We start from the raw sequence: 27,877 nt of genomic DNA, 5'->3' as shown, positions 1-27,877 counted from the left end.
AGAAATGCACAATATGTTGATAATATCTCTTGTGAATTTGGTGGAAGTTACTTTTTTCGAGAACTCTACAGAAAGATATACTTGGATTGCCATTTATCTTCAGTCTCCTACTTGTTCTCCTTGATTTCTTTAACTTTTATTGCATGCAGCTCCCTGATGATATCTTTGGTTGATATTCTACTCGATGGTATTTCCTCAGAGCAGAGCATCCCAAGTTTAACTAGAGAAATCAGAGCATCAACCTTCCTTTGGTTTGATGGGCCATCTGTTGTTGCTGGGCCATTTTCAAGCTCTTCAGCCAATTCAGGGTCGACAATGTCCATCATTCTGCTTTCAAAGGCTATCTTGACATACTTGCGAAGGTTTAATCCTTGGTCAAACATGTTATCTGTGGGCCTCCTCGCAGTAACCATTTCAAGAATAAGAACTCCATAGCTATAAATGTCTCCATGAGTTGAAACCATATTGCCAGCACCATATTCTGTTGAAGTAAACACACATGTGAACTAAACATCACCCACTAATAGTTTTATAACAATTATAAACATTTAATTTTTACCATACGTGCAGGCAATTTGTAGCTAAGGGCTACAACACAAATTAAAGGTTAAAACATAATGCATACCGAGGGACTAAAATGGGACCACTATATCAAGTTAAGAGGCATGTCGACATTTACTGCTCACTGTAATATGATAATTATAAACGCAAAAGAAAAAGAAAAGTGCGCTAACCTGGAGGAGCATAACCAATAGTGCCTCTAAATCCCATCGAGTTCGTTGAGGCTTGGAAATATGAGCATCCCTCTATAAGAATCCTCGATAATCCAAAGTCACCAACATGAGCTAACATATCAGAATCCAGAAGGACATTACTTGGCTTAAGATCACAATGAACAATTGGTGCACCTCCATTGCAATGGAGATATTCCAATGCATTAGCCACATCAAAGAGTATGCTCATTCTTTGGGCAAGACTTAAGTTCCTAGCCCCTGGTTGGTGGTTTGTGAAAGGATGAAGCCACTCTTCCAAATTACCATTGGGCATAAAATCAAGCACTATAGCCTTGAAATCATTCCCATTGAAGTCGATGCTTGAGCATGCTGTGATGACCTTGACAAGGTTTCGATGTCGTAAATTTCTCATCGCCTCACACTCAGATGTGAAACTCTTGAGCGCTCCAGGGGTGTGAAGTTTTAGTACTTTCAGAGCGACAATGTTTTCTTGCCCACTTATGTCATCATGCAAGTTAGCTCTGTAAACAGATCCATAGCTCCCACTGCCCAACAAATTTAATGTTGAGAAACCATTTGTTGCTTCTACCAACTGTTGGTAGGAGACAACTTTGTGGCCTTGTGTGGACATTGTTGAAGGAGTTTCCCTTGATTTTCTCTTGTAGTAATCAAGGAAGAACATGAGCAACAAAAGGATGCATATTGTTGTTGCAACAAGTGAAAGAACAATTGCGAGCACTGGAATTTTATGTTTTCTCTTCAAAATTTGAAGAGAACATGGGGGCAAATGAAGGTCTTGAAAGCCCCCACAAAGCTTGCTATTACCCACGACCCAAATCTTAGTAGCATTTGCAAAAACACCAACTTTTGGCACTTCTCCATCAAAATTGTTGAAAGAAAGGTCAAGATGTGCGAGACTTGTGAAATCTCCTAGGAAGTTTGGTATTTGGCCTGAAAAATTGTTTCTTGAGAGATTGAGAATTTCCAAACCCTTCAACCCACTCAAGAGTGATGGAATATTACCCGCCAATGAATTGTTTTGCAGGTTGATGGTTTGGAGAAGCTGACATTTTCCTAGAGTGGCAGGAATTTCCCCAGTGAGCCGATTGAACATGGCATCAAACACTACAAGATTTTGTAGGTTCCCAATCTCAGGTGGTATTGGTCCTTCGAAATGATTATTAGAGATACCTAGTTGTATGGAAAGTGTCGTGATATTGAACAAACTGCTAGGGATTGTCCCTGTAAAATGGTTAGTAGATAGGTCTAGTATCAAGAGGGACACCATGTTTCCTATGGTGCTTGGAATGATTCCACTAAAGGAATTCATCGAAAGGGAAAAGATGTTTAGCTGAGTACAGTTACCTAGAAAAGTAGGTCGGATGGGCCCGCTGAAGACATTGTTATCTAGCGTCAAACGTCTTAGATTCCGAAGCATACTAAATGAAGATGGGAGAAATCCAGTCAGTGAATTGCTGTCTATTTGGAGAGACCTTAAACCAACGAGGTTACCAATCTCTCTAGGAACATGACCTGAAATTGTGTTGCCAGCTAGGGAAAGATATGGTAGCTTTGTGGATAAATTGGAAGCTGCAGAAGGAAACGTTCCACTAAGCTTATTATCATTCAATTCCAAAGCTTGTAACTCGGAGCAATTTGTTAATGCGTGCATAAAATTCCATTCATGATGGTTTTTAGCTTCAAATGCATTAAATGCTAGAACAAAAAATTGGAGGCCCTGTAACCCGCCAAGCTTTGGAGGAATAGTGCCGCTGAAGTGGTTGATTGCGATTTCAAATTGAATTAGGCCGGTAGCATTAGGAAGCGAAGAAGGAATCTGCCCATGAAAATTATTCTCCACTAAAGAGAAAATCTCGAGAGCAGAAAGTTTACTGAGTGCATTTGGAGGTACTGTCCCGGTAAGCTCATTGGTTTCTACGGAAAATAGAACCAAAGATGACATGTTCCAAATAGTAGGAGGTATAGAACCAGTCAGGTTGTTTTGGTCCAGGATAAGTGTTACCATATTAGTTAGGCGACCAAGCGAGGAAGGTATAGCACCGGATAGCTGATTATTCAAAAGTGAAATAATTGTCAGGTTCGATAGATTTCCAAAAGAAGTAGGAATCATGCCTGATAGGAAGTTCTTGGCCATACTCAATGCGACAAGTGATGACAAGTTTCCCAAGGATGATGGGATGTTTCCCGTCAAGTAATTGGTATGAAGTGTAAAAAAGACAAGATTTCTCAAACTACCAATCTCACCAGGGATTTCACCTCGCAGCTGGTTGTGAGCCAGGCTAAGCTTCATTAGATTGGTGCAGCCTGCCAAAGAAGTTGGGATGCCGCCTTGCAGTGAGTTCATGGAAAGGTTCAGTACCCGAAGTCTACGAAGATGACCCAGGTCCGCAGGTAGGGCTGGACACGAGCCGAGCCGAGCCGAGCTTGATCCGAGCCTGGCTTTGGCTCGCTCTAGAGCGGCTCGGCTCGGCTCGGCTCGCTCAGCCAACGAGCCGACTTTAGGCGGCTCGGCTCGCTTCAGCTAAAGCTCGGATCAGACCGAGCCGGCTCGAAGCATTTGCCTCCAGAAGCTTTATAACTACAGAACCTCTGTATATAGTCCAATGTTGATTCTTTTTTGCAGCAATTAAACCCATATTTTGAAAAACAAACAGTTTATATTGCTAAAAATGGAACATTCAGCAGTCTATTGTTTTAAGAAATGGTCATAGTAATGAAAAATAAGCTTTCATCTATGAATTCTTCTACCAAAATTGTAATAATGGAACAGATATGAGAGAAAGAATTCAACAGCATTTCTAATGAATTTTGGACAGCACTTCCTTTGAACTTTACACAGCAAAGCATCAAATATTGACAGCCACACATAGAAATTTTGCATAGCACAAAACTTACCACTTTGACATAAAAACTGAGAAAATGTTGACAGACAATTACTAGTGAAAACTACATAATACCAAATTCATAGTTCATCACAAGTTCACAACAACATCGTTGAAAATGCATGGTTCATCACAACAAACACATAATCCAAAGTTCATCACAACGAACACATAATTCGAAGTTCATGACAACAAAAGAAATGGCTCGAGACGATCACTTTGACCTCTCATGGTAGTTTGCGGAGCCGGAGGCAGCGGCGATTGCGGCACGCACACCAGCGCCGGTGGGGTCAGGGAGACGCCGAGGCGGAGGTTTCTTTTTTACCCTATACAACAACTCAGCGATTGGGGCATTGCTGCAATCATTTGCTATCTTCCTCGGCAGCCGCGTAGTAGCTGCTGCATTGCCCTTCCCATTCCCCTTCTGCATCCCCGAGACCGGCACCTTGCTCTTCATAATGAAGTCCAAGGCCTCTCTTTCTCCTTCTCCTTCCCATTCGCCTTCCCCTTTTCCTTGTCCATTGTTGCGACGATAGGCGTCTGCACAAATCAGCAAACAACAAACAGTCAATCATCAACAGCAGCAAACTAATTACACATGGTATCAATGTAATTTTTCAGCAAGTAGTTTTATTTTCGAGCTGCTATGCTACAACAAGTAGATCATCAACAGCAGAAAACTAATTACACATGAAATCAATGAAAATTTCGATCTACCAATTCATTCTGTCCTATAACTCCATCCATCCATGATCCATCCATCCGGCTCTTCTAGATCTAGCCCTACAGGCTACAATACATCCATCCATGATCCATCCATCTAGCCCTACATATACATGACTACATCCATCGATCCATCCATCCATTCAGATGCATGCTAGTTTAGACACCTACGGCTAGGGATTGGGACGGAAGAACTACATGAGTACATCCATCGATCCATCCATCCATTGATCCATCACATGCGTAAGAGTAGTTCAGAGAGTTGCGGCTAGGGATTGGAAAGGAAGGAGGTACCTGCTCCTGCTCGTCACGTTCGGCGAGAAACCAAGGGAGGCGCGTCTTTCTGCGTCCGGCTTGGTGAGGGAACGTGGCGTCGCCCGTCGCCGTCGAGCCCGTTGCTGTCGGTGCGGTTAGGAGACGCGCTCGTCGCCGTCGATCCAGCTTTGCGGCGCAGAGCAGAGAAAGGGGCGAGGCAGCACAAAGCAGAGAAAGGGGGAGGCGGCGCTCTCTCTGCTTCTCTCGTGCCCTAATGCGTTGCGTGCGATGGAGATGGACGAATTGGGCTGGGCCTTGAGCGAGTCACCGAGTTGGACCGGGCGAAACTCGGCTCGGCTCGGTCGGGAATCGGGCCTCTTTTTCCAATTGGGCTCGCTCGTTTATTGTATCGGGCCGAGCTGTAACGGGCCGAGCTGGAGCGAGCTTCGGGCCGAGCCGAAAAGCTCGCTCGGACGTCCAGTCCTATCCGCAGGTATCTGACCGGCAAGATGGTTCTCCCCAAGGTTTAGCACATGGAGATATGAGAGGTTGCTTAGTAATGGAGAGATGCCTCCAATCAAGCCGAATGAGTTGAGGTTTAGCTCGAGGATCCTCTCAGTGTGCTTGCGGCTGCATCCAACACCGCGCCACCTGCATGGGTTGTTTGAGCTGTTCCATGAATGGAGAGAGCCAAACGGGTCGGACACCATGTCCTTGAGGGAGAGAAGTGCGCGCTGTTAGATGTGTATAGTTCATTCTGTATATCCCCGTTGTATAAGGGGCTTTTCTGCATTTTCACACACATGTATATGTAATGGCCTTTGGTCCTCAAGAAATCTAGTTGCTCATTCATAACATGGTATCAGATGCTTAGGTTCCTCTCTCGCTCCCGCACGCCCGCAACTCAGTGCTCCCTCTTCCTAGTCTGCCTCGATTCCATTCCGGTCGCCGCTGTTCCGGTTGCCGTTCCCGTCTGCCGCTGTGCCGGCCACTGCGACCGCTTCCCATGGCTGCAGCGCCCCTCCGGTCGCACAGCTGCTGGCCCCGCTTGAGCGCTCTCCCTCCCCATCCGCGCTGTGTGGGCGAGCTCTGAGCGGACCTTGAGCGCCTCCCCCGTCCCTCTTTGCCGCGTGGGCTCGCGAGCGGGATCCGGTGCCTGATCCCGTCGGGGCCGGAGGAACTGGTCGATCCGTTTCTGACCGAAGGCGAGCGAGCGGATCTGGCTGCTCCTGCTGCTTGACCGGCCGGTCGGCCAGGCCCAAGCCCGATTGGGCCCCTGCTTCATCCGGATCGAGCGAACCCCCCCTCCCTCGGGATCGAGCGCCCCTCCCTGTCTCGCTCGCCCCCTTGCTGGATCCAGATCGACTGCGTGGGTTCATTGACTTCCAAAAAAAGAGCGAGATAATCAGCATGTCTTCGTCTGGCTATGTGGCTGTTCCTCGGTGCTCGGTGATCTTCGATGGCACAAATTATGCTGAGTTTGTTGGATTCATGCGTATCCATATGCGCGGGCTCCTTCTGTGGGGTGTTCTCTCTGGCGAGGTACCCTGTCCGCCCTGCCCTGTTGCTCCGGTGGCTCCTGTTCCGCCGGTACCACCGGTACTTGCTCCTGATGCTTCTCAGACTGATCGGGATGCCGCCAAGGCCCTTGATGTTGGGGAACATAGTAATTTCAAAAAAATTCCTACGTACACGCAAGATCATGGTGATGTATAGCAACGAGAGGGGAGAGTGTTGTCTACATACCCTTGTAGACCGTAAGCGGAAGCGTTAGCACAACGCGGTTGATGTAGTCGTACGTTTTCACGGCCCGACCGATCAAGCACCGAAACTACGGCACCTCCGAGTTCTAGCACACGTTCAGCTCAATGACGTCCCTCGAACTCCGATCCAGCCGAGTGTCGAGGGAGAGTTCCGTCAGCACGACGGCGTGGTGACGATATTGATGTTCTACCATCGCAGGGCTTCGCCTAAGCACCTGCTATGATATTATCGAGGTGGTCTATGGTGGAGGGGGGCACCGCACACGGCTAAGAGATCCAAGGGATCAATTGTTGTGTCTTTGGTGCTAGCCCTGCCCCTCTATTTATATGTTGAGCCCCGGGGTCGAAACTTGGAGCAAAAGCCTCCTCAAAGTCGGTTTTGCCCGAAAGGCAAGAGTCCCACTCGGACTCCAGGAGCAAACGCCACAATCCTTGGCGTCTGGCCCAGACGCCATGGACCTCGGCGTCTGGCCCAGGGCCAGACGCCATGGTCTCCGGCGTTTGGCCCCCTGGCCTCCGCAAAACTCCTTTTGCACCGATCTAAAGCCTCATGGGCTTGACCCCTTGGCCTAACCATATCATCCAATATATGAATCTTTACGTCTCGACCATTTCGAGACTCCTCGTCATGTCCCCGATCTCATCCGGGACTCCGAACTCCTTCGGTACATCAAAACATGTGAACTCATAATATAACTGTCATCGAAACCTTAAGCGTGCGGACCCTACGGGTTCGAGAACAATGTAGACATGACCGAAACACGTTTCCGGTCAATAACCAATAGCGGAACCTGGATGCTCATATTGGCTCCCACATATTCTACAAAGATCTTTATCGGTCAGACCGCATAACAACATACGTTGTTCCCTTTGTCATCGGTATGTTACTTGCCCAAGATTCGATCGTCGGTATCCAATACCTAGTTCAATCTCGTTACCGGCAAGTCTCTTTACTCGTTCCGTAATACATCATCTCGCAACTAACTCATTAGTTGCAATGCTTGCAAGGCTTAAGTGATGTGCATTACCGAGAGGGCCCAGAGATACCTCTCCGACATTCGGAGTGACAAAACCTAATCTCGAAATACGCTAACCCAACATGTACCTTTGGAGACACCTGTAGTACTCCTTTATAATCACCCAGTTACGTTGTGACGTTTGGTAGCACCCAAAGTGTTCCTCCGGTAAATGGGAGTTGCATAATCTCATAGTTACAGGAACATGTATAAATCATGAAGAAAGCAATAGCAATATACTAAACGATCAAGTGCTAAGCTAATGGAATGGGTCATGTCAATCAGATCATTCAACTAATGATGTGATCCCATTAATCAAATAACAACTCTTTGTCCATGGCTAGGAAACATAACCATCTTTGATTAACGAGCTAGTCAAGTAGAGGCATACTAGTGACACTATGTTTGTCTATGTATTCACACATGTATTATGTTTTCGGTTAATACAATTCTAGCATGAATAATAAACATTTATCATGAAATAAGGAAATAAATAATAACTTTATTATTGCCTCTAGAGCATATTTCCTTCAGTCTCCCACTAGCACTAGAGTCAATAATCTAGATCACATCACAATGTGATTAACATCGATAGTTCACATCATCATGTGATCAACACCCATAGTTCACATCGCCATGTGACCAACACCCAAAGGGTTTACTAGATTCAGTAATCTAGTTCACATCGCTATGTGATTAACACCCAAAGAGTACTAAGGTGTGATCATGTTTTGCTTGTGAGAGAATCTTAGTCAACGGGTCTTTCACATTCAGATCCGTTATGTATTTTGCAATTTTCTATGTCTACAATGCTCTGCATGGAGCTACTCTAGCTAATCGCTCCCACTTTCAATATGTATCTAGATCGAGACTTAGAGTCATCCAGATCGGTGTCAAAACTTGCATCGACGTAACCCTTTACGACGAACCTTTTGTCACTTCCATAATCGAGAAACATATCCTTATTCCACTAAGGATAATTTTGACCGCTGTCTAGTGATCTACTCCTAGATCACTATTGTACTCCCTTGCCAAACTCAGTGTAGGGTATACAATAGATCTGGTACACAGCATGGCATACTTTATAGAACCTATGGCCAAGGCATAGGGAATGACTTTCATTCTCTTTCTATCTTCTGCCGTGGTTGGGTTTTGAGTCTTACTCAATTTCACACCTTGTAACACAGGCAAGAACTCTTTCTTTGACTGTTCCATTTTGAACTACTTCAAAATCTTGTCAAGGTATGTACTCATTGAAAAAACTTATCAAGCGTCTTGATCTATCTCTATAGATCTTGATGCTCAATATGTAAGCAGCTTCACCGAGGTCTTTCTTTGAAAAACTCCTTTCAAACACTCCTTTATGCTTTGCAGAATAATTCTACATTATTTCTGATCTACAATATGTCATTCACATATACTTATCAGAAATGCTATAGTGCTCCCACTCACTTTCTAGTAAATATATGCTTCACCGCAAGTCTGTATGAAACTATATGCTTTGATCAACTTATCAAAGCGTATATTCCAACTCCGAGATGCTTGCACCAGTCCATAGATGGATCGCTGGAGCTTGCGTATTTTGTCAGCACCTTTAGGATTGACAAAACCTTCTAGTTGCATCATATACAACTCTTCTTTAAATCCATTAAGGAATGTAATTTTGTTTATCCATTTGCCAGATTTCATAAAAATGCAGCAATTGCTAACATGATTTGTACAGACTTAAGCATTGCTACGAGTGAGAAAATTTCATCGTAGTCAACACCTTGAACTTTGTCAAAAAACCTTTTTCGACAAGTCTAGCTTTGTAGATAGTAACACTACTATCAACGTCTGTCTTCCTCTTGAAGATCCATTTATACAATATGGCTTGCCGATCATCGGGCAACTCCACCAAAGTCCACACTTTGTTCTCATACATGGATCCCATCTCAGATTTCATGGCCTTAAGCCATTTTGCGGAATCTGGGCTCATCATCGCTTCCTCATAGTTCGTAGGTTCATCATGGTCTAGTAACATGACTTCCAGAACAGGATTACCGTACCACTCTGGTGCGGACTGTACTCTGGAAGACCTACGGGGTTCTGTAGTAACTTGATCTGAAGTTTCATGATCATCATCATTAGCTTCCTCACTAATTGGTGTAGAAATCACTGGAACTGATTTCAGTGATGAACAATTTTCCAATTCGGGAGAAGGTACAGTTACCTCATCAAGTTCTACTTTTTCCCACTCACTTCTTTCGAGAGAAACTCCTTCTCTAGAAAGGATCCATTTTTAGCAACGGATATCTTGCCTTCGGATCTGTGATAGAAGGTGTACCCAACAATTTCCTTTGGGTATTCTATGAAGATGCACTTCTCCGATTTGGGTTCGAGCTTATCAGGATGAAACTTTTTCACATAAGCATCGCAGCCCCAAACTTTAAGAAACGACAACTTGGGTTTCTTGCTAAACCACAGTTCATATGGTGTCGTCTCAACAGATTTAGATGGTGCCCTTTTAACGTGAATGCAGTTGTCTCTAATGCATAACCCAAAAACAATATTGGTAAATCAGTAAGAGACATCATAGATCGCACCATATCCAATAAAGTGTGGTTACGACGTTCGGACACACCATAATGTTGTGGTGTTCCAGGTGGCGTGAGCTGTGAAACTATTCCACATTGTTTTACTTGAAGACCAAAGTCGTAACTCAAATATTCGTCTCCGCAATCAGATCGCAGAAACTTTATTTTCTTGTTACGATGATTTTTCCACTTCACTCTAAAATTCTTTAAACCTTTCAACTATTTCAGACTTATGTTTCATCAAGTAGATATACCCATATCTGCTCAAATCATCTTGTGAAGGTCAGAAAATAACGATACTTGCCACGAGCATCAACACTCATTGGATCGCATACATCGGTATGTATTATTTCCAATAGGTCAGTAGCTTGTTCCATTGTTCCGGAGAACGGAGTTTTAGTCATCTTGCCCAAAAGGCACGGTTTGCAAGCATCAAATGATTCATAACCAAGTGATTCCGAAAATCCATCTTTATGGAGTTTCTTCGTGCGCTTTACACCGATATGACCCAAACGGCAGTGCCACAAATAAATTGCACTATCATTATTAACTTTGCATCTTTTGGCATCAATATTATGAATATGTGTATCACTACGGTCGAGATCCAATAAACTATTTTCATTGGGTGTATGACCATTGAAGGTTTTATTCATGTAAACAGAACAACAATTATTCTCTGACTTTAAATGAACAACCGTATTGCAGTAAACATGATCAAATCATATTCATGCTCAACGCAAACGCTAAATAACATTTATTTAGGTTTAACACTTATCCCAAAAGTTTTAGGGAGTGTGCGATGATGATCATATCAATCTTGGAACTACTTCCAACACTCATCGTCACTTCCCCTTCAACTAGTTTCTGTTTATTCTGTAACTCCTATTTCGAGTTACTAATCTTAGCAACCGAACAAGTATCAAATACTCAGGGGCTACTATAAACACTAGTAAGGCATACATCAATAACCTGTATATCAAATATACCCTTGTTCAATTTGCCATCCTTCTTATCCACCAAATATTCAGGGCTTCTCCGCTTCCAGTGACCATTTCCTTTGCAGTGTAATCACTCAGTTTCAGGCTTTGGTCCAGCTTTGGGCTTCTTTGCGGGAGTGACAACTTGCTTGTCATTCTACTTTAAGTTCCCTTTCTTTCCCTTTGCCCTTTTTCTTGAAACTAGTGGTCCTGTTAATCATCAACACTTTGATGCTCTTTCTTGATTTCTACCTTTGTTGATTTCAACATCACGAAGAGCTTGGGAATCATTTTTGTCATCCCTTGCATACTATAGTTCATCACAAAGTTCTACTAACTTAGTGATGATGACTAGAGAATTTTGTCAATCACTATCTTATCTGGAAGATTAACTCTCACTTGATTCAAGCGATTGAAGTACCCAAACAATCTGAGCACATGCTCACTAGTTGAGCGATTCTCCTCCATCTTTTAGCTATAGAACTTGTTGGAGACTTCATATCTCTCAACTCGGGTATTTGCTGGAAATATTAACTTCAACTCCTGGAACATCTCATATGGTCCATGATGTTCAAAACGTCTTTGAAGTCCCGATTCTAAGTCATTAAACATGGTGCACTAAACTATCAAGTAGTCATCATATTGAGCTAGCCAAACGTTCATAACATCTGCATCTGCTCCTGCAATAGGTCTGTCACCTAGCTGTGCATTAAGGACATAATACTTCTATGCGGCAATGAGGATAAACCTCAGATCACGGATCCAATCCGCATCATTGCTACTAACATTTTTCAATACATTTTTCTCTAGGAACATATCAAAATAAACATATGAAAGCAACAACGCAAGCTATTGATCTCACAACATAATTTGCAAAATACTACCAGGACTAAGTTCATGATAAATTTAAGTTCAATTAATCATATTACTTAAGAACTCCCACTTAGACAGACATCTCTCTAGTCATCTAAGTGATCACGTGATCCAAATCAACTAAATCATAACCGATCATCACGTGAGATGGAGTAGTTTTCAATGGTGAACATCACTATGTTGATCATATCTACTATATGATTCACGCTCTTCCTTTCGGTCTCCGTGCTCCGAGGCCATATCTACATATGCTAGGCTCGTCAAGTTTAACCTGAGTATTCTGCGTGTGCAAAATTGGCTTGCACCCGTTGTAGATGGACGTAGAGCTTATCACACCCGATCATCACGTGGTGTCTAGGCACGACGAACTTTGGCAACGGTGCATACTCAGGGAGAACACTTCTTGATAATTAGTGAGAGATCATCTTAAAATGCTACCGTCAATCAAAGCAAGATAAGATGCATAAAAGATAAACATCACATGCAATCAATATAAGTGATATGATATGGCCATCATCATCTTGTGCTTGTGATCTCCATCTCCGAAGCACCGTCATGATCACCATCGTCACCGGCGCGACACCTAGATCTCCATCGTAGCATCGTTGTCGTCTCGCCAATCTTATGCTTCTACGACAATCGCTACCGCTTAGTGATAAAGTAAAGCATTACAGGGCGATTGCATTGCATACAATAAAGCGACAACCATATGGCTCCTGCCAGTTGCCAATAACTCGGTTACAAAACATGATCATCTCATACAATAAAATTTAGCATCATGTCTTGACCATATCACATCACAACATGCCCTGCAAAAACAAGTTAGACATCCTCTACTTTGTTGTTGCAAGTTTTACGTGGCTGCTACGGGCTTAAGCAAGAACCAATCTCACCTACGCATCAAAACCACAACGATAGTTTGTCAAGTTGGTGCTGTTTTAACCTTCGCAAGGACCGGGCGTAGCCATACTCGGTTCAACTAAAGTTGGAGAAACTGACACCCGCTAGCCACCTGTGTGCAAAGCACGGCGGTAGAACCAATCTCGCGTAAGCGTGCACGTAATGTCGGTCCGGGCCGCTTCATCCAACAATACCGCCGAACCAAAGTATGACATGCTGGTAAGCAGTATGACTTATATCGCCCACAACTCACTTGTGTTCTACTCGTGCATATAACATCAAACCATAAAACCTAGGCTCGGATGCCACTGTTGGGGAAACGTAGTAATTTCAAAAAATTTCCTACGCACACGCAAGATCATGGTGATGTATAGCAACGAGAGGGGAGAGTGTTGTCTACATACCCTCGTAGACCGTAAGCGGAAGCGTTAGCACAACGCGGTTGATGTAGTCGTACGTCTTCACGGCCCGACCGATCAAGCACCGAAACTACGGCACCTCCGAGTTCTAGCACACGTTCAGCTCGATGACGTCCCTCGAACTCCGATCCAGCCGAGTGTCGAGGGAGAGTTCCGTCAGCACGACGGCGTGGTGACGATATTGATGTTCTACCATCGCAGGGCTTCGCCTAAGCACCTGCTATGATATTATCGAGGTGGTCTATGGTGGAGGGGGGCACCGCACACGGCTAAGAGATCCAAGGGATCAATTGTTGTGTCTTTGGTGCTAGCCCTGCCCCTCTATTTATATGTTGAGCCCCGGGGTCGAAACTTGGAGCAAAAGCCTCCTCAAAGTTGGTTTTGCCCGAAAGGCAAGAGTCCGACTCGGACTCCAGGACCAAACGCCACAATCCTTGGCATCTGGCCCAGACGCCATGGGCCTCGGCGTCTGGCCCAGGGCCAGACGCCAGGGTCTCCGGCGTTTGGCCCCCTAGCCTCTGCAAAACTCCTTTTGCACCGATCTAAAGCCTCATGGGCTTGACCCCTTGGCCTAACTGTTGGGGAATGTAGCAGAAATTCAAAATTTTCCTACGTGTCACCAGTATCTATCTATGGAGAAACCAGCAACGAGGGGAAGTAGAGTGCATCTACATACCCTTGTAGATCGCTAAGCGGAAGCGTTCAAGAGAATGGGGTTGAAGGAGTCGTACTCATCGTGATCCAAATCACCGGAGATCCTAGTGCCGAACGGACGGCACCTCTGAGTTCAACACACGTACAACCCGGTGACATCTCCCATGCCTTGATCCAGCAAGGAGAGAGGGAGAGGTTGAGGAAGACTCCATCCAGCAGCAGCACAACGGCGTGGTGGTGGTGGAGGAGCGTGGCAATCCTGCAGGGCTTCGCCAAGCACCGCGAGAGAGGAAGAGTACTTGGGAGAGCCGGAGGGCTACGCCAGGGGAAGGGTGAAGCTCCCATGCGCCTCCCCACTATATATAGGGGTGGAGGGGGCTGGTTTCTTGCCCTCCAAGTCCATTGGGGCATTGGCAAAGGTGGGAGGAAAGAAATCCCATCATTTCCTTCCCCACCGATTGTTATCCCCCCTTTTTAGGGATCTTGATCTTATCCCTTCGGGATATGATCTTATTCCTTCTAAGGGGGGATCTTGGTGCGCCTTGACCAGGGGTGTGGGGACTTTCCCCCACTACCCACGTTCATGTGGGTCCCCCATGCAGGTGGGCCCCACTTCGGAACCTTCTAGAACCTTCCCGGTACAATACCGAAAAATCCCGAACATTTTCCGGTGGCCAAAATAGGACTTCCCATATATAAATCTTTACCTCCGGACCATTCCAGAACTCCTCGTGACGTCCGGGATCTCATCCGGGACTCCGAACAACATTCGGTAACCACATACAAACTTCCTTTATAACCCTAGCGTCATCGAACCTTAAGTGTGTAGACCCTACGGGTTCGGGAACCATGCAGACATGACCGAGACGTTCTCCGGCCAATAACCAACAGCGGGATCTGGATACCCATGTTGGCTCCCACATGTTCCACGATGATCTCATCGGATGAACCACGATGTCAAGGACTCAATCGATCCCGTATACAATTCCCTTTGTCTAGCGGTATAGTACTTGCCCGAGATTCGACCGTCGGTATACCGATACCTTGTTCAATCTCGTTACCGGCAAGTCTCTTTACTCGTTCCGTAACACATCATCCCGTGATCAACCCCTTGGTCACATTGTGCACATTATGGTGATGTCCTACCGAGTGGGCCCAGAGATACCTCTCCGTTTACCGGAGTGACAAATCCCAGTCTCGATTCGTGCCAACCCAAAAGACACTTTCAGAGATACCTGTAGTGCACCTTTATAGCCACCCAGTTACGTTGTGACGTTTGGTACACCCAAAGCATTCCTACGGTATCCTGGAGTTGCACAATCTCATGGTCTAAGGAAATGATACTTGACATTAGAAAAGCTTTAGCATACGAACTACGATCTTTGTGCTAGGCTTAGGATTGGGTCTTGTCCATCACATCATTCTCCTAATGATGTGATCCCGTTATCAACGACATCCAATGTCCATGGTCAGGAAACCGTAACCATCTATTGATCAACGAGCTAGTCAACTAGAGGCTTACTAGGGACATGGTGTTGTCTATGTATCCACACATCTATCTGAGTTTCCTATCAATACAATTATAGCATGGATATTAAACGATTATCATGAACAAGGAAATATAATAATAACTCATTTATTATTGCCTCTAGGGCATATTTCCTACAGTCTCCCACTTGCACTAGAGTCAATAATCTAGTTCACATCGCCATGTGATTAACACTCACAGGTCACATCGCCATGTGACCAACATCCAAAGAGTTTACTAGTGTCACCAAACTAGTTCACATCATCATGTGATTAAGACTCAATGAGTTCTCGGGTTTGATCATGTTTTGCTTGTGAGAGAGGTTTTAGTCAACGGGTCTGCAACATTCAGATCCGTATGTACTTCGCAAATCTCTAGGTCATATTGTAAATGCTGCTTCCACGCTCCACTTGGAGCTATTCCAAATGGTTGCTCCACTATACGTATCCGGTTTGCTACTCAGAGTCATTCGGATAGGTGTTAAAGCTTGCATCGACGTAACCCTTTACGCCGAACTCTTTATCACCTCCATAATCGAGAAACATGTCCTTATTACTCCAAGGACAATTTTGACCGCTGTCCGGTGATCCACTCCTTGATCACCTTTGTACCCTCTTGCCAGACATGTGGCAAGGCACACATCAGGTGCGGTACTCAGCATGGCATACCGTATAGGGCCTATGACAAAAGCATAGGGGACGACCTTCGTCCTTCCTCTTTCTTCTGCCATGGTCGAGCTTTAAGTCTTAACTTCATACCTTACAACTTAGGCAAGAACTCCTTCTTTGACTGATCCATCTTGAACACCTTCAAGATCATGTCAAGGTACGTGCTTGTTTGAAAGTACCATTAAGCGTTTTTGATCTATCCTCATAGATCTTGATGCTCAATGTTCAAGCAACTTAATCTAGGTTTTCTATTGAAAAACACTTTTCAAATAACCCTATATGCTTTCCAGAAATTCTACATCATTTCTGATCAACGATATGTCAACAACATATACTCATCAGAAATTCCATAGTGCTCCCACTCACTTCTTTGGAAATACAAGTTTCTCATAAACTTTGTATAAATCCAAAATCTTTGATCATCTCATCAAAGCGCACATTCCAACTCCGAGATGCTTACTCCAGTCCTTAGAAGGATTGCTGGAGCTTTGCATACTTGTTAGCATCTTTAGGATCGACAAAACCTTTCTGATTGTATCACATACAACCTTTCCTTACAAAAACTGGTAAGGAAACTCGTTTTGACATCCATCTGCTAGATTTCATAAATGCAACTAATGCTAACATGATTTCGACGAACTTAAGCATCGCTACGGATGAGAAAATCTCATCGTAGTCAACTCCTTGAACTTGTGAAAACTCTTCGCCACAAGTCGAGCTTCATAGACGGTGACATTACCGTCCACGTCTGTCATCTTCTTAAAGATCCATTTATCTCAATGGCTTGGCGATCATCGGGCAAGTCCACCAAAGTCCATGCTTTGTTCTGATACATGGATCCTATCTCGAATTTCATGGCTTCTAACCATTTGTCGGAATATGGGCCCACCATCGCTTCTCCATAGCTCGTATGTTCATTGTTGTCTAGCAACATGACCTTCAAGACAGGATTATTGTACCACTCTGAAGTAGTACGCATCCTTGTCACCCTACAAGGTACGGCAGTGACTTGATACGAAACTTCATGATCACTATCATAAGCTTCTACTTCAATTGGTGTAGATGCCACAGGAACAACTTCATGTGCCCTGCTGCACACTAGTTGAAGTGACGGTTCAATAACCTCATCAAGTCTCCACCATCCTCCCACTCAATTCTTTCGAGAGAAACTTTTCCTCGAGAAAGGACCTAATTCTAGAAACAATCCCTTTTGCTTCCGGAACTGAGACTGGAGGTATACCTAGGGTGTCCTATGAAGATGCATTTATCCGCTTTGGGTTTGAGTTTATCAGCCTGAAACGTTTTCACATAAGCGTCGCAACCCCAAACTTTCAAGAAACGACAACTTAGGTTTCTCCAAACCATAGTTCAAACGGTGTCGTCTCAACGGAATTCCGTGGTGCCCTATTAAAGTGAGTGCAGTTGTATCTAATGCCTAACCCATGAACGATTGTGGTAATTCGACAAGAAACATCATGGTACGCAACATATCCAATAGGGTGCAACTATGATGTTCGGACACACCATCATACTATGGTGTTCCAGGCGGTATTAATTGTGAAACAATTTCCACAATGTCTTAATTGCGTGCCAAAGCTCGTAACTCAGATACTCATCTCTATGATCATATCATAGACATTTTATTCTCTTGTCACGATGATTTTCAACTTCACTCTGAAATTACTTGAACCATTCAATAATTCAGACTTGTGTTTCATCAAGTAAATGTACTCAACATCTACTCGAATCATCTGTGAAGTAAGAACATAACGATATTCACTGCATGCCTCAGCACTCATTGGACTGCACACATCAAAATGTGTTGCTTCCAACAAGTTTCTATCTTGTTACATCTTACTGAAAACAAGGCTTTTCAGTCATCTTGCCCATGTGGTATGATTTGCATATCTCAAGTGATTCAAAATCAAGTGAGTCCAAACGATCCATCTGCATGGAGTTTCTTCATGTGTATACACCAATAGACATGGTTCGCATGTCTCAAACTTTTCAAAAACGAGTGAGTCCAAAGATCCATCATTATGGAGCTTCTTCATGCGTTTTATACCAATATGACTTACATGGCAGTGCCGCAAGTAAGTGGTACTATCATTACTATCTTATATCTTTTGGCATGAAAATGTGTATCACTACGATCGAGATTCAATAAACCATTCGTTTCAGGTGCAAGACCATTGAAGGTATTATTCAAATAAACAGAGTAACCATTATTCTCCTTAAATGAATAACCGTATTGCGATAGACATAATCCAATCATGTCTATGCTCAACGCAAACACCAAATGACAATTATTCAGCTTAATAGTAATCTTGATGGTAGAGGGAGCGTGCGATGTTTGATCACATCAAACTTGGAAATACTTCCAACACATATCGTCAGCTCACCTTTAGCTAGTCTCCGTTTATTTCGTAGCTCTTTTATTTCGAGTTACTAACACTTAGCAACCGAACCGGTATCTAATACCCTGGTGCTACTAGGAGTACTAGTAAAGTACACATTAACATAATGTATATCCAATATACTTCTATCGACCTTGCCAGCCTTCTCATCTACCAAGTATCTAGGGTAATTCCGCTCTAGTGACTATTCCCCTTATCACAGAAGCACTTAGTCTCGGGTTTGGGTTCAACCTTGGGTTTCTTCACTGGAGCAGCAGCTGATTTGCCGTTTCATGAAGTATCCCTTCTTGCCCTTGCCCTTCTTGAAACTAGTGGTTTCACCAACCATCAACAATTGATGCTTCTTCTTGATTTCTACTTTCGCGGTGTCAAACATCGTGAATACCTCAAGGATCATCATATCTATCCCTGATATGTTATAGTTCATCATGAAGTTCTAGCAGCTTGGTGGCAATGACTTCGGAGAAACATCACTATCTCATCTGGAAGATCAACTCCCACTCGATTCAAGTGATTGTTGCACTCAGACAATCTGAGCACAAGCTCAACGATTAAGCTTTTCTCCCTTAGTTTGCAGGCTAAGAAAATTGTCGGAGGTCTTATACCTCTTGACGTGGGCACGAGCCTGAAATCCCAATTTCATCCCTCGAAAACATCTCATATGTTCCGCGACGTTTTGAAAACGTCTTTGGTGCCTCAACTCTAAACCGTTTAACTGAACTATCACGTAGTTATCAAAACGTGTAATTCCGATGTTCGCAACATCCACAAATGATGTTTGGGGTTCAGCACACTGAGCGGTGCATTAAGGACATAAGCTTTCTACTGTCCGCATAATCGCTACTCTCAACTTTCAACTATATTTTCTCTAGGAACATATCTAAACAGTGGAACTAAAGCGCGAGCTTACGACATAATTTGCAAAGATCTTTTGACTATGTTCAAGATAATTAAGTTCATCTTATGAACTCCCACTCAGATAGACATCCCTCTAGTCATCTAAGTGATTACATGATCCGAGTCAACTAGGCCGTGTCCGATCATCACGTGAGACGGACTAGTTATCATCGGTGAACATCTTCATGTTGATCGTATCCACCATACGACTCATGCTCGACCTTTCGGTCTCTTGTGTTCTGAGGCCATGTCTGTACATGCTAGGCTCGTCAAGTCAACCTAAGTGTTTCGCGTGTGTAAATCTGGCTTACACCCGTTGTATGTGAACGTAAGAATCTATCACACCCGATCATCACGTGGTGCTTCGAAACGACGAACTTTCGCAACGGTGCACAGTTAGGGGGAACATTTTCTTGAAATTTTAATGAGGGATCATCTTATTTACTACCGTCGTTCTAAGCAAATAAGATGCATAAACATGATAAACATCACATGCAATCAAATAGTGACATGATATGGCCAATATCATTTTGCTCCTTTTGATCTCCATCTTCGGGGCTCCATGATCATCATCGTCACCGGCATGACACCATGATCTCCATCATCGTGTCTTCATGAAGTTGTCTCGCCAACTATTACTTCTACTACTATGACTACCGGTTAGCAATAAAGTAAAGTAATTACATGGCGTTGTTTAATGACACGCAGGTCATACAATAAATTAAGACAACTCCTATGGCTCCTGCCGGTTGTCATACTCATCGACATGCAAGTCGTGATTCCTATTACAAGAACATGATCAATCTCATACATCACATATCATTCATCACATTCTTCTTGGCCATATCACATCACATAGCATACCCTGCAAAAACAAGTTAGACGTCCTCTAATTGTTGTTTGCATGTTTTACATGGCTGCTATGGGTTTCTAGCAAGAACGTTTCTTACCTAAGCAAAAGCCACAACGTGATATGCCAATTGCTATTTACCCTTCATAAGGACCCTTTTCATCGAATCCGATCCGACTAAAGTGGGAGAGACTGGCACCCGCTAGCCACCTTATGCAACAAGTGCATGTCAGTCGGTGGAACCTGTCTCACATAAGTGTACGTGTAAGGTCGGTCCGGGCCGCTTCATCCCACAATGCTGCCGAATCAAGATTGGACTAGTAACGGTAAGCATATTGAACAAAATCAACGCCCACAACTACTTTGTGTTCTACTCGTGCAAAGAATCTACGCAATAGACCTAGCTCATGATGCCACTGTTGGGGAATGTAGCAGAAATTCAAAATTTTCCTACGTGTCACCAAGATCTATCTATGGAGAAACCAGCAACGAGGGGAAGCAGAGTGCATCTACATACCCTTGTAGATCGCTAAGCGGAAGCGTTCAAGAGAACGAGGTTGAAGGAGTCGTACTCGTCGTGATCCAAATCACCGGAGATCCTAGTGCCGAACGGACGACACCTCCGAGTTCAACACACGTACAGCCCGGTGACATCTCCCATGCCTTGATCCAGCAAGGAGAGAGGGAGAGGTTGAGGAAGACTCCATCCAGCAGCAGCACAACGGCGTGGTGGTGGTGGAGGAGCGTGGCAATCCTACAGGGCTTCGCCAAGCACCGCGAGAGAGGAGGAGTACTTGGGAGAGGCGGAGGGCTGCGCCAGGGGAAGGGTGAAGCTCCCATGCGCCTCCCCACTATATATAGGGGTGGAGGGGGCTGGTTTCTTGCCCTCCAAGTCCATTGGGGCATTGGCAAAGGTGGGAGGAAAGAAATCCCATCATTTCCTTCCCCACCGATTGTTATCCCCGCCTTTTTAGGGATCTTGATCTTATCCCTTCGGGATATGATCTTATTCCTTCTAAGGGGGGATCTTGGTGCGCCTTGAACAGGGGTTTGGGGACTTGCCCCCACTACCCACGTTCATGTGGGTCCCCCATGCAGGTGGGCCCCACTCCGGAACCTTCTAGAACCTTCCCGGTACAATACCGAAAAATCCCGAACATTTTCCGGTGGCCAAAATAGGACTTCCCATATATAAATCTTTACCTCCGGACCATTCCGGAACTCCTCGTGATGTCTGGGATCTCATCCGGGACTCCGAACAACATTCAGTAACCACATACAAACTTCCTTTATAACCCTAGCGTCATCGAACCTTAAGTGTGTAGACCCTACGGGTTCGGGAACCATGCAGACATGACCGAGACGTTCTCCGGCCAATAACCAACAGCGGGATCTGGATACCCATGTTGGCTCCCACATGTTCCACGATGATCTCATCGGATGAACCACGATGTCAAGGACTCAATCGATCCCGTATACAATTCCCTTTGTCTAGCGGTATAGTACTTGCCCGAGATTCGATCGTCGGTATACCGATACCTTGTTCAATCTCGTTACCGGCAAGTCTCTTTACTCGTTCCGTAACACATCATCCCGTGATCAACCCCTTGGTCACATTGTGCACATTATGATGATGTCCTACCGAGTGGGCCCAGAGATACCTCTCCGTTTACCGGAGTGACAAATCCCAGTCTCGATTCGTGCCAACCCAACAGACACTTTCAGAGATACCTGTAGTGCACCTTTATAGCCACCCAGTTACGTTGTGACGTTTGGTACACCCAAAGCATTCCTACGGTATCCGGGAGTTGCACAATCTCATGGTCTAAGGAAATGATACTTGACATTAGAAAAGCTTTAGCATACGAACTACGATCTTTGTGCTAGGCTTAGGATTGGGTCTTGTCCATCACATCATTCTCCTAATGATGTGATCCCATTATCAACGACATCCAATGTCCATGGTCAGGAAATCGTAACCATCTATTGATCAACGAGCTAGTCAACTAGAGGCTTACTAGGGACATGGTGTTGTCTATGTATCCACACATCTATCTGAGTTTCCTATCAATACAATTATAGCATGGATATTAAACGATTATCATGAACAAGGAAATATAATAATAACTCATTTATTATTGCCTCTAGGGCATATTTCCAACACTAACCATATCATCCAATATATGAATCTTTACGTCTCGACCATTTCGAGACTCCTCGTCATGTCCCCGATCTCATCCGGGACTCCGAACTCCTTCGGTACATCAAAACATGTGAACTCATAATATAACTGTCATCGAAACCTTAAGCGTGCGGACCCTACGGGTTCGAGAACAATGAAGACATGACCGAAACATGTTTCCGGTCAATAACCAATAGCGGAACCTGGATGCTCATATTGGCTCCCACATATTCTACGAAGATCTTTATCGGTCAGACCGCATAACAACATACGTTGTTCCCTTTGTCATCGGTATGTTACTTGCCCGAGATTCGATCGTCGGTATCCAATACCTAGTTCAATCTCGTTACCGGCAAGTTTCTTTACTCATTCCGTAATACATCATCTCTCAACTAACTCATTAGTTGCAATGCTTGCAAGGCTTAAGTGATGTGCATTACCGAGAGGGCCCAGAGATACCTCTCCGACATTCGGAGTGACAAAACCTAATCTCGAAATACGCTAACCCAACATGTACCTTTGGAGACACCTGTAGTACTCCTTTATAATCACGCAGTTACGTTGTGATGTTTGGTAGCACCCAAAGTGTTCCTCCGGTAAACGGGAGTTGCATAATCTCATAGTTACAGGAACATGTATAAGTCATGAAGAAAGCAATAGCAACATACTAAACGATCAAGTGCTAAGCTAACGGAATGGGTCATGTCAATCAGATCATTCAACTAATGATGTGATCCCGTTAATCAAATAACAACTCTTTGTCCATGGCTAGGAAACATAACCATCTTTGATTAATGAGCTAGTCAAGTAGAGGCATACTAGTGACACTATGTTTGTCTATGTATTCACACATGTATTATGTTTCCGGTTAATACAATTCTAGCATGAATAATAAACATTTATCATGAAATAAGGAAATAAATAATAACTTTATTATTGCCTCTAGAGAATATTTCCTTCACTTGATGATGCTGCAGTTGATGCCTATGATCAGCAGGTATCCACTTATTCTGATGCCCTTTCAGTCTACCGGGATGCTCGAGCTGCTGCTGTTCTCACTGCGAGTGTCCTCCCTCAGTTTTGCTTCGGAGTTCATGGGCCTTGGCACTATTGCAGCGATGTGGTCCTATCTTTGTCAGCGCTATCAGCCCTCTGGTGATGCTTTATATCTCTCTGTGGTGCGTCAGGAGCATGCTCTTCGTCAGGGTGACTCGTCTGTTGATGAGTTCTATTCATAGTGCTCTGCCATCTGGCGTCAGCTTGACTCACTGCGGACAGTTGTTTGTGGCACTTGCCGTTGCTGTCAGACTACGCGGTCTGACTTGGAGTTTCAGAGGGTTCATGAGTTCTTATCTCGTCTCCGCTCTGAGTTTGAGCCCCGACGTGCTCACTTGCTTGCTCGTGGTCGTGTTCCTATCTCCGAGGTGCTTGCCGAGCTTCGTGCTGAGGAGACTCGCCTTCGTTCTGCTGGATTGCTGGTGGTCCCGTCTGTGTTGGCTGCTCGTGCTCCTGTGTCGTCTGCTCGGCCCACCGCTCCCCCGCTCCTCCCCACACCTTCAGAGGGGGTAAGTCGACCTGCTTACACTAAGAGGGGCCGGTCGCACTGTGACACCTTCTGTGGCTACTGCTCTCGGCTAGGTCACCCAGAGTCTGATTGCCGTGAGAAGAAGCAAGACCAGCGGCGCTCCTCTTCCAGTGGGACTTCTGGATCTTCCTCGACTCCGTCACTCACTGACCAGGACATTGTGAGGCTCAAACGTCTCTTGGCCTCCTCAGGCTCTTCGTCGACTGGTTCTGCTGTTGCTGTGACTGCAGCCACTTCTCCACCATCGCAGGCATCTACACAGTCAGGTACATCTTCGTGGGTCTTGGATTCTGGAGCCTCCTTCCATATGTCTTCCAATTCTTTTGTATTGTCTTCTCTTCGACCTCTTGATTCGCCTATTAATATTCTTACTGCCGATGGCACATCTCTTCCTGTTGCTAGTCGTGGTATTCTTTCCACTCCGTCCTTTTCTGTTCCGAGTGTTTCACATGTTCCTCGTCTTACCATGAATCTTTTTTCCGCTGCCCAACTTACTGATTCTGGTTGTCGTGTCATTCTTGATACCGACTCTTGCTCCATTCAGGATCGTCACACCAAGGTTTTGGTTGGAGCTGGCCCTCGGCGCCGTGAGTCAGAGGGCCTTTGGGAGGTTGACTGGCTTTGTGTTCCTTCCGCTGCCACCACTTCTGCCAGCTCCCATGCTCTTGCTGCCCCTTCGTCTGCGTCTTTCCAGCAGTGGCATCATCGACTTGGTCACATCTGTGGCTCTCGCTTGTCTTCTTTAGTTCGTCAGGGCCTCTTAGGGTCTGTATCTGGAGATGTCTCCCTACATTGTAATGGTTGCAGACTTGGCAAACAGACTCAGTTACCTTATCCTACTAGTGAGTCAGTATCTCAGCATCCGTTTGACTTAGTTCATTCTGATGTCTGGGGTCCTGCTCCCTTTGATTTGAAAGGTGGTCATCGCTACTATGTTTTGTTTATTGATGATTTCTCTCGCTACACTTGGCTCTACTTCATGAAATCTCGTAGCGAGGTTCTCTCTATATACAAACGTTTTGCTGCCATGGTTCACACCCAGTTTGCCACGTCCATTCGTACTTTTCGTGCTGACTCTACTGGGGAGTATATCTCTCAGCTGTTGCGTGGTTTTCTAGCGGAACAGGGTACTCTTGCCCAGTTCTCATGTCCTGGGGCTCATGCTCAGAATGGCATTGCCGAACGCAAGCATCGCCATTTGCTTGAGACGGCTCGTGCGCTAATGATTGCTGCTTCCCTTCCACCACATTTTTGGGCTGAGGCTGTTTTCGCATCCACCTGTCTCATTAACATTCAGCCATCGACTGCTCTTCAGGGTGGTATTCCTATGGAGTGTCTCACTGGTCGCTCTCCCGACTACTCAGCTCTTCGTATGTTTGGATGTGTGTGCTATGTTCTTCTCGCCCCCCGAGAACGCACCAAACTGACTGCTCAGTCGGTTGAGTGTGTCTTCCTTGGCTACAGCGATGAGCACAAGGGCTATCGATGTTGGGATCCTGTAGGTCATCGCTTGCGCATCTCGCGTGATGTGACTTTTGATGAGTCTCGTTCTTACTACCCACGTTCTTCTTCCTCGAGTTTCTCTGTCAATGACCTTGCTTTCCTTCTCCTTCTCGATACACCCCGCTACGTGCCTCCCGTGTCACCTCTTCCTCTGGCACCTCTCCTCCCTTCTCCCTCACCATCGACCCCATCCTCTCCCTCACCACCGACCCCATCCTCTCCATCCTCCTCCTTCACCTTTTCACCGTCATCTTCAGTCTGTCGCCCTCTCTCACCGTTTCCTCTCCACTATACTCGTCGCCCTCATACTGAGGATGTCTCCCCTGATGAGCCTTCCACCTCTGGTGCTCCTTCCTCCACATCTCCCCCGGTTCATAATCTCCGTGCTCGGCCTCGCCGCCCACCTGATCGCTACTCCCCTGATCAGTATGGTCTCTCTGCCATTGCTGAGCCCACTTCCTATCGGACTGCCATGACTCAGCCTGAGTGGCAGCTTGCGATGGCCGAAGAGCTTGCTGCCCTTGAGCGCTCTGGCACTTGGGATCTGGTTCCTCTCCCTTCCGGCGTTCGTCCCATCACCTGCAAGTGGGTCTACAAGGTTAAGACTCTCTCCGATGGTTCTCTTGAGCGCTACAAAGCTCGTCTTGTAGCCTGTGGTTTCCAACAGGAGCAGGGACGTGATTATGATGAGACATTCGCTCCTGTGGCCCACATGACCACTGTTCGCACACTTCTTGCTGTGGCTTCTGTTCGTCAGTGGTCTATCTCTCAACTTGATGTTCAGAACGCTTTTCTCAATGGAGAGTTGCGTGAGGAGGTTTATATGCAGCCACCACAGGGGTACTATGCTCCTAATGGTATGGTCTGTAGACTTCGCCGCTCTCTATATGGTCTCAAACAGGCCCCTCGCGCCTGGTTTGAGCGCTTCGCATCTGTGGTGACCGCCGCTGGTTTTTTGCCCAGTGACCATGATCTTGCGCTGTTTGTTCACACGTCTCCTCGTGGTCGGACTCTTCTCCTTCTCTATGTTGATGACATGATCATCACTGGTGACGACACTGACTACATCGCCTTTGTTAAGGCTCGCCTTCGCGACCAGTTTCTTATGACTGATCTTGGTCCACTTTGCTACTTTCTTGGGATTGATATCTCCTCGACCTCTGATGGCTTCTACATCTCCCAAGAAAAATATATTCAGGATCTTCTTGCTCGCGCTGCTCTTGGTGATGAGCGCACGGTTGTGACTCCTATGGAGCTCAACGTTCAGCTTCGTGCCACCGATGGTGACCCTCTTCCTAATCCCACTCCCTATCGTCATCTTGTTGGCAGTCTGGTCTATCTTGCTGTTACGCGTCCTGACATCTCCTATCCTGTCCATATCCTGAGTCAGTTTGTTTCAGCCCCCACCTCTGTCCACTATAGTCATCTCCTCCGTGTTCTACGATATCTTCGTGGCACGATCTCTCAGCGCCTTTTCTTTCCCCGCTCCAGCTCTCTTGAGCTCCAGGCCTACTCTGATGCTACCTGGGCTAGTGATCCCTCAGATCGACGCTCGCTGTCTGCTTATTGTGTCTTTCTTGGTGGCTCTCTTATTGCCTGGAAGACAAAGAAGCAGACTGCAGTTTCTCGCTCGAGTACAGAGGCTGAGTTGCGAGCCATGGCTATGTTGACGGCTGAGGTGATCTGGTTACGGTGGTTACTTGAGGATTTTGGTGTGGATGCTACTACCTCCACTCCTCTACTGTCCGACAGTACCGGTGCTATCAGTATTGCGCGTGACCTGGTGAAGCATGAGCTCACCAAGCACATCGGTGTGGATGCCCACTTTGTGCGTGCTGCTGTGTAGGATCAGACTCTCGCTCTTCACTATGTGCCCTCTGAGTTACAGTTGGCTGACTTCTTCACGAAGGCACAGACTCGAGCGCAGCATGGGTTTTTCCTCTCCAAACTCAGTGTTGTTGATCCACCATGAGTTTGAGGGGGGGGGGGGGGTGTTAGATGTGTATAGTTCATTCTGTACATCCCCATTGTATAAGGGGCTTTTCTGCACTTTCGCACACAAGTATATGTAATGGCCTTTGGCCCTCAGGAAATCTAGTTGCTCATTCATAACACGCGCATTTGCATGGCAGTGACATTGGTGCTTGCTAGTGATACGGTATGGTAAGGGTACAAGGACAGAGTGAAGCACAGGAAGATCAAAGTGTTCATGATTTTGGTTTGAACTGAGGGAAGAGAAGATTTGAGGCTGGGGATGAGTCTATGTAGTGATTGTGTGAAATTTCACTTGAGAGTGGTCATATATATATAGATGATACTTGTGCATAGACTCCTCAGGCTTCTGTGCGTGTGTGTGTGTGTATATGTGAACGGAAAAAAGACAGTCATCAGCATACACACATAAGAGCAGTCAACAACCGGTGCTTGTGCAGGGATTAGTCTACGTTCAGTTAA

The 27,877-nt window shown here is 45.4% G+C and overlaps 1 protein-coding gene across 1 annotated transcript; it reads right to left on the bottom strand.

Moving 5' to 3' along the window:
- Window positions 1-107: 107 nt before the first annotated feature.
- Window positions 108-27,634, bottom strand: LOC123093888 (receptor kinase-like protein Xa21). The gene is made up of 5 exons (XM_044515956.1): window positions 27,539-27,634; window positions 5,091-5,349; window positions 2,228-3,152; window positions 735-2,050; window positions 108-481 (listed from the first exon to the last, which is right to left on the bottom strand). The coding sequence occupies exons 1-5, from the start codon at window positions 27,632-27,634 to the stop codon at window positions 108-110; spliced, it is 2,970 nt and encodes a 989-aa protein (XP_044371891.1).
- Between the last annotated feature and the right edge of the window lie 243 nt (window positions 27,635-27,877).

This window comes from Triticum aestivum, chromosome 1B (genome assembly GCF_018294505.1).
Source record: "Triticum aestivum cultivar Chinese Spring chromosome 1B, IWGSC CS RefSeq v2.1, whole genome shotgun sequence".
Lineage (NCBI taxonomy): Eukaryota > Viridiplantae > Streptophyta > Magnoliopsida > Poales > Poaceae > Triticum > Triticum aestivum.
The sequence above is the reverse complement of the archived record's forward strand: the minus strand, read 5'-3'. Positions and strand labels throughout refer to the sequence as shown.